Genomic DNA, 15,214 nt, shown 5'->3' with positions numbered 1-15,214 from the left:
GAAGATAGATAGATAGATAGGAGATAGATAGATAGATAGATAGATAAATAGAGAGATAGATAGAAAGGAGATAGATAGATAGATAGGAGATAGATAGATAGGAAATAGGTAGATAGGAAATAGATAGATAGATAGATAGGAGATAGATAGATAGGAGATAGATAGGAAATAGGTAGATAGGAAATAGATAGATAGGAGATAGATAGGTGATAGATAGATAGATACTGTAGATGTAAAGATACAGATGAGGTATGACTCTATTGTGTTTCATACAGGACGTGTCTTCAATGGTTCAGGGAAACCTATAGACAATGGTCCTGCTGTCATGGCTGAAGACTTCTTAGACATCAATGGTGAGATAACTCTTTCTACATTGTGAACGGGTGTGTGTGTGTGTGTGTGTGTGTAGGGGGTCCTCCCACTAGGGAGCAGAGACAGTGAGCGGCCTCATCCAGTATATATCACTTACTAGGTCAGCCCATCAACCCCTATGGGAGAACGTACCCTGAGGAGATGATCCAGACCGGAATCTCTCCCATCGATGTCATGAACAGTATCGCCCGAGGACAGAAGATCCCCATCTTTTCTGCAGCCGGTCTACCACACAATGAGGTGAGGACACAAAGAAGGGGCAGTGAACCCCGAGTGTCATTATCCTGTACCCCAAGTGTCATTATCCTGTACCCCAAGTGTCCTTATCCTGTACCCCAAGTGTCAGTGTCATTATCCTGTACCCTAAGTGTCAGTGTCACTATTCCGCACACCAAATGTCTGGTTGTTCCCATGTACTTTCCCCCATAGATTGCAGCACAGATCTGCAGACAGGCCGGCCTCGTGAAGAAATCCAAGGACGTCATGGATTACCATGATGACAACTTTGCCATTGTATTTGCCGCGATGGGTGTAAGTGACCAAGTATTATTCTATTCCGGATGGCTCCCATCCCCCTGTGTAATGTGTCAGGGATGATGGAACATGTCTCCCCGATAGGTGTGAATTGCACAAAAACACCAACCAAGCACGGATAGTGGGGCGCAGGTCCACTGGAATAAGGACATATAGTATAAAATATTTATATTTATTGAGACTGGTTCCTTTCTCAAGAGTCATAATAGTTGATACAAAAACACAGTTCATATAAAAGAAATAAGGATATGACATCAGAATATGGGGGAGGAGGGAACACACCCACTTAGAACAGGTGAAGCAAATCTCTATTATTAAGACAAAAGTATAACAATATATATAAAAATATATATAAAAAAGAATACACTGATAAAAATACATATATACACATATATACATACACACATACATATATATATATATATATATATATATATATATACACATACATATACATACATACATAAACACCACATCTAGAGACATTATATACAAAAATAATTTAAATTTATCTATTATATTTTAGTATTCACTATTATTTCGTTTAAGCCACCTGGTGTCAAAGAGCACATCCTAAAAATCCAGTAGGATTCCCTATTTATAAGTTGTTTGTATCTATTTGGTGTAGATTCTGACATTTCTTCCAGAATAGTAAGTTTTGAAGTGCTGGGGTCAGAGTTATGTTTGAGAAAATAATGTCTGGATAGACTATGTAACAAGAAAGAATTTTTTTATGTTAGCACAATGTTTGTTCATGTGGGACCGCACAGTCTGATGCATCTGACATGTATAAACAGTTTGTATTTTTTTACCGTCGTTACATAGACGATCTTTTTATGGTGTGGACAGGGACTAAAAAAGATGCGGTTTTATTTGTTCAACTTTTAAATCAGAATAAGTGGGGTATTAATTTTACTCTTAATTATGGTGATACCTGCTTGGAATTTTTAGACTTAATTATAAGCAAAGATGTACTATCTAATAATATTAAGACCTCTACTTTTTTAAAAAAAAGGTAGATGTTAACAGTTTCTTGGATTTTACGAGTTGCCATCTCCCTAATTGGCTTAAGAATGTACCCTATGGACAGTATCAACGTATTAGAAAGAATTGTACTCTAGATACAGATTTCCAGGAACAGTCTAAAATTTTACACGACCGTTTTACTAATAAAGGTTATCCCAAACGTTTGCTATCTAGCGCCTATAATAAAAATAAAAGTACAACGCAAAAAGAGATTATAGATAAAATGAAAACGAAACGAAATAATAGAGAATACTAAAATATAATAGATAAATTTAAATTATTTTTGTATATAATGTCTCTAGATGTGGTGTTTATGTATGTATGTATGTATATATATATATATATATATATATATATATGTGTATATGTATTTTTATCAGTGTATTCTTTTTTAATATATATTTTTATTTTTATATATATTGTTATACTTTTATCTTAATAATAGAGATTTGCTTCACCTGTTCTAAGTGGGTGTGTTCCCTCCTCCCCCATATTCTGATGTCATATCCTTATTTCTTTTATATGAACTGTATTTTTTGTGTGAACTATTATGACTCTTGAGAAAGGAACCGATGCGGTTCCAAAACGCATTGAGTCTCAATAAATATAAATATTTTATACTATATGTCCTTATTCCACTGGACCTGCGCCCCACGATCCGTGCTTGGTTGGTGTTGGAGGTGTTTTTGTGCAATTCATTCCTTTGGATAGCGGGAGTGGCTGCGGTCCATCGTATATGTCAATACGAGTGTTGTGCCTCTTAACTAGCACAACCTCATCAGGTGAGGGTCTCCTTGCATGTTGGTCCCTCTTTGTCCCTTATAATTTGATCCGCGCTATGGAGCGCTGTCCTTTTCTATTTTGTTCCCCGATAGGTGAACATGGAGACTGCCCGCTTCTTCAAGTCTGACTTTGAGGAGAATGGATCAATGGATAACGTGTGTCTCTTCCTGAACCTAGCCAATGACCCCACGTAAGTACATAACGCTGGGTGTAAAGAAGACCCTCATACATGTACTAAGGGTTCTAAGTTTGGCCTTAGGTTACATTATTTCCTACCTTCCTTTGACCATCACTGTCCCCAGCGTCACTGAAAGGGTAATGCTGCAATTGTCTGGACCATCTATTCACATGAATGGTGCTGAACCTTTCTGCAGTACCCAGCTCAGCCACTATGAACTGTATGGCACTGTACCTGGAAATGAAGAGACTGCATTCAGCTGATTAGTGGATGTCAGGGGTCAGACCTGATATAGATGGCCAATACTATAGATAGGCACTTGAAAACTAGATAGCCACTGGAAAACTCCTTTACAGGTTATATCTAGATTTGCTAAAAGTCTAGCAAAGACTATAGAGCTGTGTGTTATCATACATGATAGGCTTCAATAAACCAACTCAGCAGACAGTCACTTCATGAGATACACCTACTCAGCAGATAGTATCAAACACAATAGCTTTAGATACACCTACTCAGTAGACAATGTCCTGTAGGACCCAGGTCTGGGTAGTCAGCAGGTAAATGACTGTACACACTGATATGGTTGTTCTGCAGTATTGAGAGGATCATCACCCCTCGCCTGGCGCTCACAGAAGCCGAGTACCTGGCCTACCAGTGTGAGAAGCACGTCCTGGTCATCCTTACAGACATGAGCTCCTATGCCGAGGCTCTACGGGAGGTAATGTCTACTATCGTCCTATCTATCTATCTATCTATCTATCTATCTATGTCCTATCTATCTTCTATCTATCTATCTATCTATCTATCTATCTATCTATCTATCTATCTCCTATCTATCTATCTATCTATCTATCTCCTATCTATCTATCTCCTATCTATCTATCTATGTCCTATCTATCTTCTATCTATCTATCTATCTATCTATCTATCTATCTATCTATCTATCTATCTATCTTTTTCATATTTATCTAGTGATATCACATCAGGCAAAGTGATGTCTCTAGTCCCAGATTGCCCTCACTTCAAACCTCAAAGGTTAAGGATTGAAGCCATTGGTTGATTGGATTGCATTCGGTCATTGCTCAAATGGTCTAATGGTTGATCTCCTCACATACAGTGACATCACCGATAGACCCTCTAAAATGTTGCCGATTCACTAGTATATAGGTCTGTAGCTGCACACTTCCATCACTTCCTTGTGGATCTGACCGATTTCAAATGACTTGTTCATCTATTTTAAATCTAGGTCTCAGCAGCCCGTGAGGAGGTACCTGGTCGACGAGGCTTTCCTGGCTATATGTACACTGACTTGGCCACTATCTATGAGCGAGCTGGCCGAGTGGAGGGCCGGAGCGGATCTATTACCCAGATACCAATCCTTACAATGCCTAATGATGGTGGGTACCATGATGGCCTGATGACTGTGGGTACCATGATGGACTAATGATGATGGGTACCATGATGTCCTGAGGATGGTGGGTACCATGATGGCCTAATGAGGGTGGGTTCCAGGATGTCCTGAGGATGGTGGGAACCATGATGGCCTAATGATGGTCGGTTCCAAAATGTCCTGAGGATGGTGGGTACCATGATGTCCTGAGAATGGTGGGTACCATGATGGCCTAATGATGGTGGGTTCCAGGATGTCCTGAGGATGCTGGGTACAAGGATTTCCTGATGATGGTCGGTACTAGAATGTGGAGAACGTTTGACACCAAAGCAGGGCTTCCAGTGCTATTTCATGCTATAACCCCCACCCCAGCCAGCCATGTTGGATCAGGGATTGGCTTTCATCTTCCTAGGTCCTAATATGGAGCCATTGGTAGATCTTAATGTTTCTCAATGTTTACTACTCAAATACGTCAAAGTGTCCACACGGCTATGCTAATATCCAATGAAGAAGAAGGAAATTAATGCAACATGAGCGCCCACTAGACTCATGGGAGATGTGGTTTTGCAACAGCTAAATGGACAAAAGTTGAGGAACCTTGTTCTAGAGACATAGTGTGAAGCTGAGCCAAGTACATTGACCACACCTGCCATGGTAAATGACCTCATGTGGTCCTCCTGCCGTCCAATGATATCATTCACACCTATGTCTTCCAGATATCACTCACCCCATCCCTGACTTGACCGGCTTCATTACAGAAGGACAGATCTATGTGGACAGACAACTACACAATAGACAGGTCAGTGGCTTCTCTTCTGGATGTCCAGTATGGAATATGTTATATCCTATACCGCCATATCACCATATAGACTGGTTTTATATTATATTGAAAATTCTTTCCAGATCTATCCTCCGATCAACGTGCTGCCATCTCTGTCCCGTCTGATGAAATCTGCTATTGGGGAGGGAATGACCAGGAAAGACCACGGGGATGTGTCCAACCAGCTGGTGAGTACACCGGAGAGAGGAGATGATGAAGCCAAGAGGAGGAGGAGGAGTAGCACAATGATGTGTGCACTGGTGGTCAGTGTTATAGTCAGTATATAATACTTGGCGGTCAGTGTTATAGTCAGTATATAATACTTGGCGGTCAGTGTTATAGTCAGTATATAATACTTGGTGGTCAGTGTTACAGTCAGTATATAATACTTGGCGGTCAGTGTTATAGTCAGTATATAATACTTGGTGGTCAGTGACATAGTCAGTATATAATACCTGGGGGTCAGTGTTACAGTCAGTATATAATACCTGGGGGTCATTGTTATAGTCAGTATCGAATACCTGGTGGTCAGTGTTACAGTCAGTATCGAATACCTGGTGGTTCGTGATACAGTCCCACCCCATAGTTGATGATGTATATCTAAACTCCCTGCCCTGAGTACTCCAGTATTTCAGGAACAGACCGGGGTCAGACATTTTCCATCTTTTCCATCCTGTCTTTGGGTCCACAGTACGCCTGTTACGCCATTGGAAAGGATGTCCAGGCCATGAAGGCGGTGGTTGGAGAAGAAGCCCTGTCCTCCGATGATCTCCTGTACCTGGAGTTCCTGCAGAAGTTTGAGAAGCAGTTCATTGCTCAGGGTAAGTAGGAGGGATGACATCTTGTCATGGTCCTAAAGTCCACACTCCCGGTCCTTGTGGTTCTAGCTGACACAACCATAGGGTCCCATCCTATACATGGGGCAGATGTGGGATCCTGGACCCTTGAGCATTGTCCGACACTGAATCGGCCCCATTGCTCTGTATGTTCCATGAGATCCATCACCCTAGGACTCCTCATATACAGAAGTGTCACCATCCCCCCTTATAACCTCTGGTTCTCTTTATTCTCTAGGAGCCTATGAGAACAGAACCATATTTGAGTCATTGGATATCGGATGGCAGCTGCTACGTATCTTCCCTAAGGAACTACTAAAGCGTATCCCAGAGTCCATGCTGGCTGAGTTTTATCCAAGAGAGTCCAGAGCTCAGGCGGGAGTCCCTGCGTCTACTAAGAAATGAGGGTCTAATGGATGGAGGCCTGAACCTACAACACACAGCGGTGTATCCATACACTAAACATAGACTATGGTTACTTATAGTTTGGTGGACCACTACCAGCCCAGAAAGGACTCTGTCACTGACCCAAGGCTGGAGACGTCCGGTGCAGGAGAATGTACCACCTATCTTATTTGCATAATAAAACCAGATTCTGATACATGTTCTTTATTTCTAGTCTGTTCTTCTTTTCGCGTGGCAGATTGTATATACTGTTTTCCGTACACGGTTATGGAGAATGAAGAAGACTTAGTGACTTGTATGAGAGAGTGTTGTGGGCATGCTCTACGGTCTGTGTATGTTTTCCTGCCAAATGAGCATTTCGTTGCCACAAATCGGCTCGTGAAAAGGCCCCATGGCTGTCGGGTCCGCTCGATTGCTACAGCCGGCCATAGCCTAGTATTACTATAGTATTACATTCATCCCTATGAGCAATCAAAAAGTTGTTGTACGTTTTTAAAATAAACAATAATTTTTTTTTTCTATTTTTCAAATACAAAAATGCAAATGCAAAATGAAAATAAAGATATCTGATATCAAGGCGTGCCAAACTATACGATTATAACATTACTGACCGTGAATGGCGTCTATGGACAAGAATAGGAAATGCCACAATTGCATTGTTTATTTTATTTTTTTTGGTCAAATTTTATACCGGAAAAACAACAACAGCAACGACAAAACCAGAACAATAAAAAGGACCCATCTGTATTAATTTGGAACCAAATGGTGAAAAACGTTATAGGTGTCAGAACAATTTTAAGCACATTAAAAAATTTAATTAAAAAAAAAAAAATAACTGGGTATAGGTGTCTGTGATCTGAGAATAGTGACTGATGTAACTGATGGAGACTATTGTTCTTCCTGACCTTCTTGTTGTTGCTGTGGTCAGGTCAGTCGGCACAGAGGGGAGCTGTGAACATCACCTGTTACTGTTGTGGTCACGCTGGGATGTAGCCACTTCACACATTTTTATTAGAAGCTTTGGAATCAAAATAAACTCCCTGAGTAGTGGGGGCACGCTTACATCACTCCGTGTAATAGGGCCCTTAGTCAGGTCACCTCAGGTGGGTGAATGGCTGTGACCAGCGTAAGCGAGGTCATAGACAGAACTATAATAATATAATAACAATCAATTCTATTGGACAAAACATTTACTGAACGTGATGTGAGGTCATTGTGCATGTAGTTAAAATATGGTCAATTGTAACATTCACCTAATTACTTCTATAGGAGAGTCATGTGGTCATGCTTTATGACCTGTGCATTGGTGAACTGTAACTATCATCTCTTGACTTTTATGGGAGAACTTTGAGGGCATGCACAGTGACCTATGCAAAGGGGAGGGACCAGGGGCGTTGCTAGGGTCTTAAAAGATCCGGGGCACGGGCCCCCCGAGTTGATTTCTGCAGTGACGTTACACACACGCTATATATATATGTGTGTGTGTGTGTGTGTAACTTTTTTTTAAACAGATGATCGAATTGAAATTGAAATTGTGACTCACAGTTGACGTCTTCTCTGATCAGATTCGCTCACTTTTCTCTTTCTTTTCCATTCAGCCGGAGCCATAACCCTTCTCTTTAGAATCTGCCAGGAAAAACATTTTAGGCTCCTTGCTCCAGCACACACAGTAATTAGTTCTCCTCTGTGCCCTATATGCCCTATCTGTGCTCACATAGGCCTTTTCTCTACCCCCACATAGTTGTAGCTCCCCCTTCCCTCTGTGTCTGCATAAATTATAGGCCTCAACTGTGCCTCCAAATAGTATAGCCCCCCTGCTCAGCATCCTCCCTATATAGAATAACCCCCCTGCTGTGCAGCATCCCCATATAGAATACCCCTGCTGTGCATTATTCCAGTATAGAATACCCCAGCTGTGCACCCAAATATAGTAATAATGCTCCCTGCTGTGCCATCCCACATTGTTAAATGCCCCTACTGTGCCTCCATATAGTAATAATGTCCCCTGCTATGATCTCATATAGTAATAATGTCCCCTGCTGGGCTCCCATATAATAATAATGTCTCCTGCTTTGCCCACCATATAGTAATAATGCCTCCTGCTGTAACCTCATATAGTAATAATGCCTCCTGCTGTGCCTTAATATAGTAATAATGCTTCCTGCTGTGCCTCAATATAGTAATAATGCTTCCTGCTGTGCCCCAATATAGTAGTAATGCTTCCTACTGTGCCCTAATATAGTAGTAATGCCACCTACTGTGCCTCCATATAGTAATAGTGTCCATGCTGTGCACCCAAATATAGTAATAGGGCTCCTGCTGTGTCCCCCATAGTAAAAATGCCCCCACTGCTGTGCCCTCTATATAGTAATATAGCACCTACTGTACCCACCATAGTAATAAAGTTCCCCCCTCTGCCTACAATAAACCTGCCCCCTACACACACCCCACCTGACCCCCCCCCCTACATACTACCCCCATCTGAGCCCCCCATACACACACTACTACCCCCATCTGAGCCCCCCATACACACACTACTATCCCCATTTGACCTCCCCATACACACACTACTTCCCCCCATCTGACCACCCCATACACACACTACTACCCCCATCTGACCTCCCCATACACACACTACTACCCCCATCTGACCTCCCCATACACACACTACTACCCCCATCTGACCTCCCCATACACACACTACTACCCCCATCTGACCTCCCCATACACACACTACTACCCCCATCTGACCTCCCCATACACACACTACTACCCCCATCTGAGCCCCCCATACACACACTACTACCCCCATCTGACCTCCCCATACACACACTACTACCCCCATCTGAGCCCCCATACACACACTACTACCCCCATCTGAGCCCCCATACACACACTACTACCCCCATCTGACCTCCCCATACACACACTACTATCCCCATCTGACCCCCCATACACACACTACTACCCCCATCTGATCTCCCATACACACACTACTACCCCCATCTGATCTCCCATACACACACTACTACCCCCATCTGACCCCCCCATACACACACACTACTACCCCCATCTGAGCCCCCCATACACACACTACTACCCCCATCTGACCTCCCCATACACACACTACTACCCCCATCTGAGCCCCCATACACACACTACTACCCCCATCTGACCTCCCCATACACACACTACTACCCCCATCTGATCTCCCCATACACACACTACTACCCCCATCTGACCTCCCCATACACACACTACTACCCCCATCTAACCCCCCCCCATACACACACTACTACCCCCTATCTGACCTCCCCATACACACACTACTACCCCCATTTAACCCCCCCATACACACACTACTACCCCCTATCTGAGCCCCCCATACACACACTACTACCCCCATCTGATCTCCCATACACACACTACTACCCCCATCTGATCTCCCATACACACACTACTACCCCCATCTGATCTCCCATACACACACTACTACCCCCATCTGACCCCCCCATACACACACACTACTACCCCCATCTGAGCCCCCCATACACACACTACTACCCCCATCTGAGCCCCCATACACACACTACTACCCCCATCTGACCTCCCCATACACACACTACTACCCCCATCTGATCTCCCCATACACACACTACTACCCCCATCTGACCTCCCCATACACACACTACTACCCCCATCTGACCTCCCCATACACACACTACTACCCCCATCTAACCCCCCCATACACACACTACTACCCCCTATCTGACCTCCCCATACACACACTACTACCCCCATCTAACCCCCCCATACACACACTACTACCCCCTATCTGAGCCCCCATACACACACTACTACCCCCATCTGACCTCCCCCCCATACACACACTACTACCCCCATCTAACCCCCCCCATACACACACTACTACCCCCTATCTGAGCCCCCCATACACACACTACTACCCCCATCTAACCCCCCCCATACACACACTACTACCCCCTATCTGAGCCCCCCATACACACACTACTACCCCCATCTAACCCCCCCCATACACACACTACTACCCCCTATCTGAGCCCCCCATACACACACTACTACCCCCATCTGACCTCCCCATACACACACTACTACCCCCTATCTGACCTCCCCATACACACACTACTACCCCCATCTGACCTCCCCATACACACACTACTACCCCCATCTGAGCCCCCATACACACACTACTACCCCCATCTAACCCCCCCCATACACACACTACTACCCCCATCTAACCCCCCCCCATACACACACTACTACCCCCATCTGATCTCCCCATACACACACTACTACCCCCATCTAACCCCCCATACACACACTACTACCCCCATCTGATCTCCCCATACACACACTACTACCCCATCTAACCCCCCATACACACACTACTACCCCCATCTGATCTCCCCATACACACACAGAGTACTATCTGGTCACCATCCCCACACACTGCCAGCCCCCCGCCCCCCCGGGTTCCAATACTATTCCCCACACACTCCCCCACCTGATATCACACACACACACACACACACACACACACACTACACTGCCAGCCCCCCCTCCCAACACGCACAGTAACCCCCCCGGGGGTTACAATACTCACCCCGAGCTGCAGCCTGAGGTGGAGGAGCGCGGCGGGGGAGAAGCTTGGCCCCGCTACAGCCGGCTGTGACGTCCCTGGAGTGCAGGCGGGCCAGAGCGTGCAGCGTCCACTGCGGCCCTCCGTCCAATGAAGAGCCGGGTGACGTCACGAGGTGTCCGGAAGTGATGCCGGCCGATCCCGCTCCCGCGGCCCGCCAGCGCTGAAGTAACAGCAGCCTGGGGCCTCTGATAGTGATCTATCACAGACCCCGGCTGCTGTTATTTCGGCGCTGGCGGGATCAAAAAGACTTTCGGGGCTAGGCTAAAATCATTCGGGGCTTGGGCCCCGAATGATTAAGCCTAGCGACGCCACTGGGAGGGACTGAGCTGTGACTGTCACCTACTGACTTCTATAGGAGAGTGTTATGGTCATGCTCTGTGACTATTTTAGGGTAGAGTAAACAGTTGACCTCTAGGGGTTGTCCAGACACCCCAGATTGTGGGTATCCTACTCCAGTACAACCATGTAACATCAATGTTCTATGATCTGTATTGTGCCCCCTTAATGACATATATAATGCACTGTGCCCCCTTAATACAATGTGGTCTAAACTGCTGGTATATGTTTGTTAGGGGGGGAATATAATATTAGAATAACATGGCTGTTTTCTTCCAGATATAATGCCCCCACCAGTCTGCAGGTTGTGTGTGGTATTGCAGCTCATCCATTCACTCCATTAGTACACATAATCCATAGCCTAGTGTGGCACATGGGTTAGCTGTTCCAGTTCAGTCGTTCATCCAGAAACAGGGCTGAATATAGGTGTATTGTATGTTATTGTAGGTTATTAGAGGGCTGCCATAGATTTATTTGGAATACAGAATAAACAGTAATAAAAAGCTGAAAACTCTTTGTCATCTCCTGATCTCTTCCTACATAGCGAGCAGTCAATGATCTCAGCGCCCCTGGAGGGCCGGGAATACAAGCCTGAGTGTGTTCAGTCTCTTCTCACATCCATCGTGCCAGACAGAAGTCGTGTCTGCCCGGACCACAATGTATAGATGCTTCAGTAATTCTCAGGCCAGATGGCCGGGGAAATAGATTCAAGCATTTAAAGAAACCTTTCCTGTGTCTTAATTGTCGATACCCGTCTGGCGACTTCTCACATTTTTATTAGAAGCCTTGGAATGGGGTCACGTCTTAGTCAGGTCACATCAGGTGGATGGATGGCCGGGCCCAACGTAAGTGAGACCATAGACACGACTATTACAGTAGTACAACCAGCCATTCCACTTACTGTACGTACCTGGGACTTCAACAAACAGCTCCTCATATCTCAGCTTTCTGGACCCCTGTAAGGGCAGGAAAAATGAAGTTAGCTACATTTTTTTTAGGTTGGGCTTTAATAGTCGTCTATGTAAGTCCCATGTTTTAATGGTAGCCAACACTTTAGTGGTCATGCTTTGTAACCTGGCGGGCATGCCTTATGACCCACTTCTTTCCTGGTTTTCCCATTTGAGCCTGTACTGCTTTCATGTTTTAGAGTTCATTTTAATCCCTGATAATTTAGTGGTTTAGTCCCTATGCCTAATGGCTTTGCCCATAGAAAAAGGATCCTATAGACCCCTCCCCTTTGACCCTTAGGTACGGTTAAGATGTCAGGTAAAAGATGTCTTGACCAATAACCAATGGCAGAGCTCTAGAGAGCACAGAGGTAGCAGTTGTACCCGTGACCTGAGGAGGCCCAAAGACTTCTGCACCCCCTAAGAGGACACTGTCATTTGGCCACTAGGCAATGTGTGGAGCCGTCCTCGAGCTGGCAAAGGTGCTAGGTGTCGGCATCAAACGTATACTGATGACTAGAAATGAGCAAACCGGGTTCGGGTTTGAGTCGATCCGAATCCGAACATTCGGTATTTGATTAGCGGGGGCTGCAGAACTTGGATAAAGCTCTAAGGTTGTCTGGAAAACATGGATACAGCCAATGACTATATCCATGATTTCCACATAGCCTTAGGGCTTTATCCAACTATAGCAGCCATCACTAATCAAATGCCGAACGTTCGGGTTCGGATCGAGCATGCTCGAGGTTCGCTCATCTCTACTGATTGTGGGGACAGATTATGTATAAATTTTCCCTGGAAATCCCCTTTAAGGTTTGGTATCTCCCTGTTCTACTTTCTGTACTCGTCTTGCTTTTTTTCCTCTTCTCAGTGCCCCCTGAGGAAGCTGCAAGGGTGAAACAATGGTTGGGGGCCATTGTACTAGGGCAATGTTTCATATTTTTTTGAGCTCTAGGATGAGAATGCCCTGCCCTGCTAGATATATAAATATATATATATATATATATATATATATATATATAGAGAGAGAGAGAGAGAGAGAGAGAGAGAGACCAATAACTACCTTATTGGAACTATTGTGGTTCCATTGCACTTTACTAGATGTCTATATGTGCCCAGTAGTCTTGCCGCTTCCTCCTCTGTGGTTTGAATTGTTTTTCCTATGTATATGTAGCTTTGTATATTTTCTGCATCTCTTTTTGTGATTGTTGGTATAATAGTCACAGGATGTGTGCAGGTTGTTATTTTTCATTTGTCTTTTATCTGCTATTATATAAAGTATACCCTATAAGTGGTTTCATACCAACACACATAAACAGCAAGTTAACAGGAAATTTTTCTTTTTTCAACCTTTTAAAGAGACAGTAAAATATTTCAGTGTACAATATTAGTAAGTGTACTCACTGCCCTTACTGACAGCAGCTCCTCGTGTACCCCATAGAGCTAAAACCAGACTCCCATTCTCCAGGCTGGGCTGTCCTGCTCTGTGGTGAGTCTGTCCATAAGATGGCCGACATGGAGAAGCATCTGACCATGCCCCGCCCCCCCAGTGTCCACCATAGGCATACACAGGCTTAGTACTGGACACTGGGGAGCGGGGCATGGTCACATGTGACATGGCCCGGGTTGCTGGAACTGATGTTGGGCCTGCTGGTGGGTCCTGGTGTTTTGGAGGCTACTTGTCACGGTTGCCAGAAGCGATAACACTCACCCCCGGACACACGGCAAACAGATTTTGGTTAAGACAAAGGTGAGGTGCAAGGTATAGGTGCAAAAATGTCAGAGTCCTACTTTAAGCAACTTTCAAACTTTACTTGGGAAAGGTAAAAAATAGTCACAAACAGTGCAAAAATCAGTAATACTCCAACAGGTAGACAGGTGAGTTTATACAAAAAACAGTAAGGTAACAGGTGTCAGGGACCAGACAGGAGGGCCCCTTGCCTAATGTATTATGTACTCTGCCGGGATGTGGTGAAGTGTCTCTAGAGTGTTTGAAGAAATCCTCATACTCACAAGTCTCCTCACCTAACCTCCTTCTGATTACCATCCTACTGGAGTAGTATGAGTCCCAGGTCTCTGCTCTGCGTGCAGATGGATTGTAGTGTTCTTCCTACTAAGCTGAGTGTCTGTCAATAGAGAGTGGCTTTCTGGCACTGTGCTCTACTGCAGCTCCAGTCCTGAAGTATAAATATCCATCTTTTTTTCTCTAAGGTGGTCGACTGTACTGTTTTAGCTGTATAAATCCATGGTGTAGGCAAGGGTGAAGACTCCCTTGTCTCCAGTTTCTCGAGCCTTGTGACCCACAGTGGTTGGGTAACTAGTGGCAGGCCCTAACTAACTACTAAAGGAGGTTGTCCCTATCAAGGAAGTGTGTGTGTAGCTAGACCTAGTGGTAGCTGCAGCTGTGCTGGGAGAGAGTGACATCTAGTGGTTGGAGTAAGGCAGGGCCGCTTTAACCAGAGGGCACATAGTGCACGTGCACCGGGCCCACTGGTTAAAGGGGCCCCCCCGAGCAGGCCGGCCGTTGCTATGTGCGACCAATGCGGTCGCACAGGGCTCCGGCCACCAGCCTGTCAGGGGGGAGCGCCATGGATGGGTAATCTACTTACCCCTCCATGGCGCCCCCTGCAGGGCCCCCCCGTCCGCCGCTGCCCCCGCTCGCCCGCTGCTGCTGCGGCGCTTCAGCGCTGCAGCAGCAGCGACACTGACAGAGAGAGAGCCATTGGCTCCCTCCCTGTCAGTCACTCTTGTGGCCGCACTTCCTGCGGTCACAAGAGGCCGCACTCTCCCTCTAGCGCCCGACGTCACTGGAGCGTCGGCGCGAGGGTAAGGGGAGTGCAGCCTCTTGTGACCGCAGGAAGTGCGGCCACAAGAGGGAAGAGAAGAGGAACGCGTGGACCTAGGTG

The 15,214-nt window shown here is 45.4% G+C and overlaps 1 protein-coding gene across 1 annotated transcript in view; it reads left to right on the top strand.

Moving 5' to 3' along the window:
• ATP6V1B1 (ATPase H+ transporting V1 subunit B1) overlaps positions 1–6,547 on the top strand; it is a 44,971-nt gene extending 38,424 nt beyond the window's left edge. Inside the window, exons 5-14 of the mRNA XM_069976299.1 lie at positions 276–353; positions 473–612; positions 802–903; positions 2,808–2,905; positions 3,488–3,611; positions 4,140–4,290; positions 5,000–5,082; positions 5,187–5,291; positions 5,795–5,924; positions 6,178–6,547. Of these exons, the coding sequence (XP_069832400.1) occupies positions 276–353; positions 473–612; positions 802–903; positions 2,808–2,905; positions 3,488–3,611; positions 4,140–4,290; positions 5,000–5,082; positions 5,187–5,291; positions 5,795–5,924; positions 6,178–6,344 (1,178 nt within the window). The 3' untranslated portion in view covers positions 6,345–6,547. The remainder of the gene's footprint in view (positions 1–275; positions 354–472; positions 613–801; positions 904–2,807; positions 2,906–3,487; positions 3,612–4,139; positions 4,291–4,999; positions 5,083–5,186; positions 5,292–5,794; positions 5,925–6,177) is intronic.
• The last annotated feature ends 8,667 nt before the right edge of the window (positions 6,548–15,214 follow it).

Source organism: Dendropsophus ebraccatus, chromosome 7 (genome assembly GCF_027789765.1).
Source record: "Dendropsophus ebraccatus isolate aDenEbr1 chromosome 7, aDenEbr1.pat, whole genome shotgun sequence".
NCBI lineage: Eukaryota > Metazoa > Chordata > Amphibia > Anura > Hylidae > Dendropsophus > Dendropsophus ebraccatus.
This window is presented reverse-complemented; position numbering and strand designations above follow the sequence as displayed.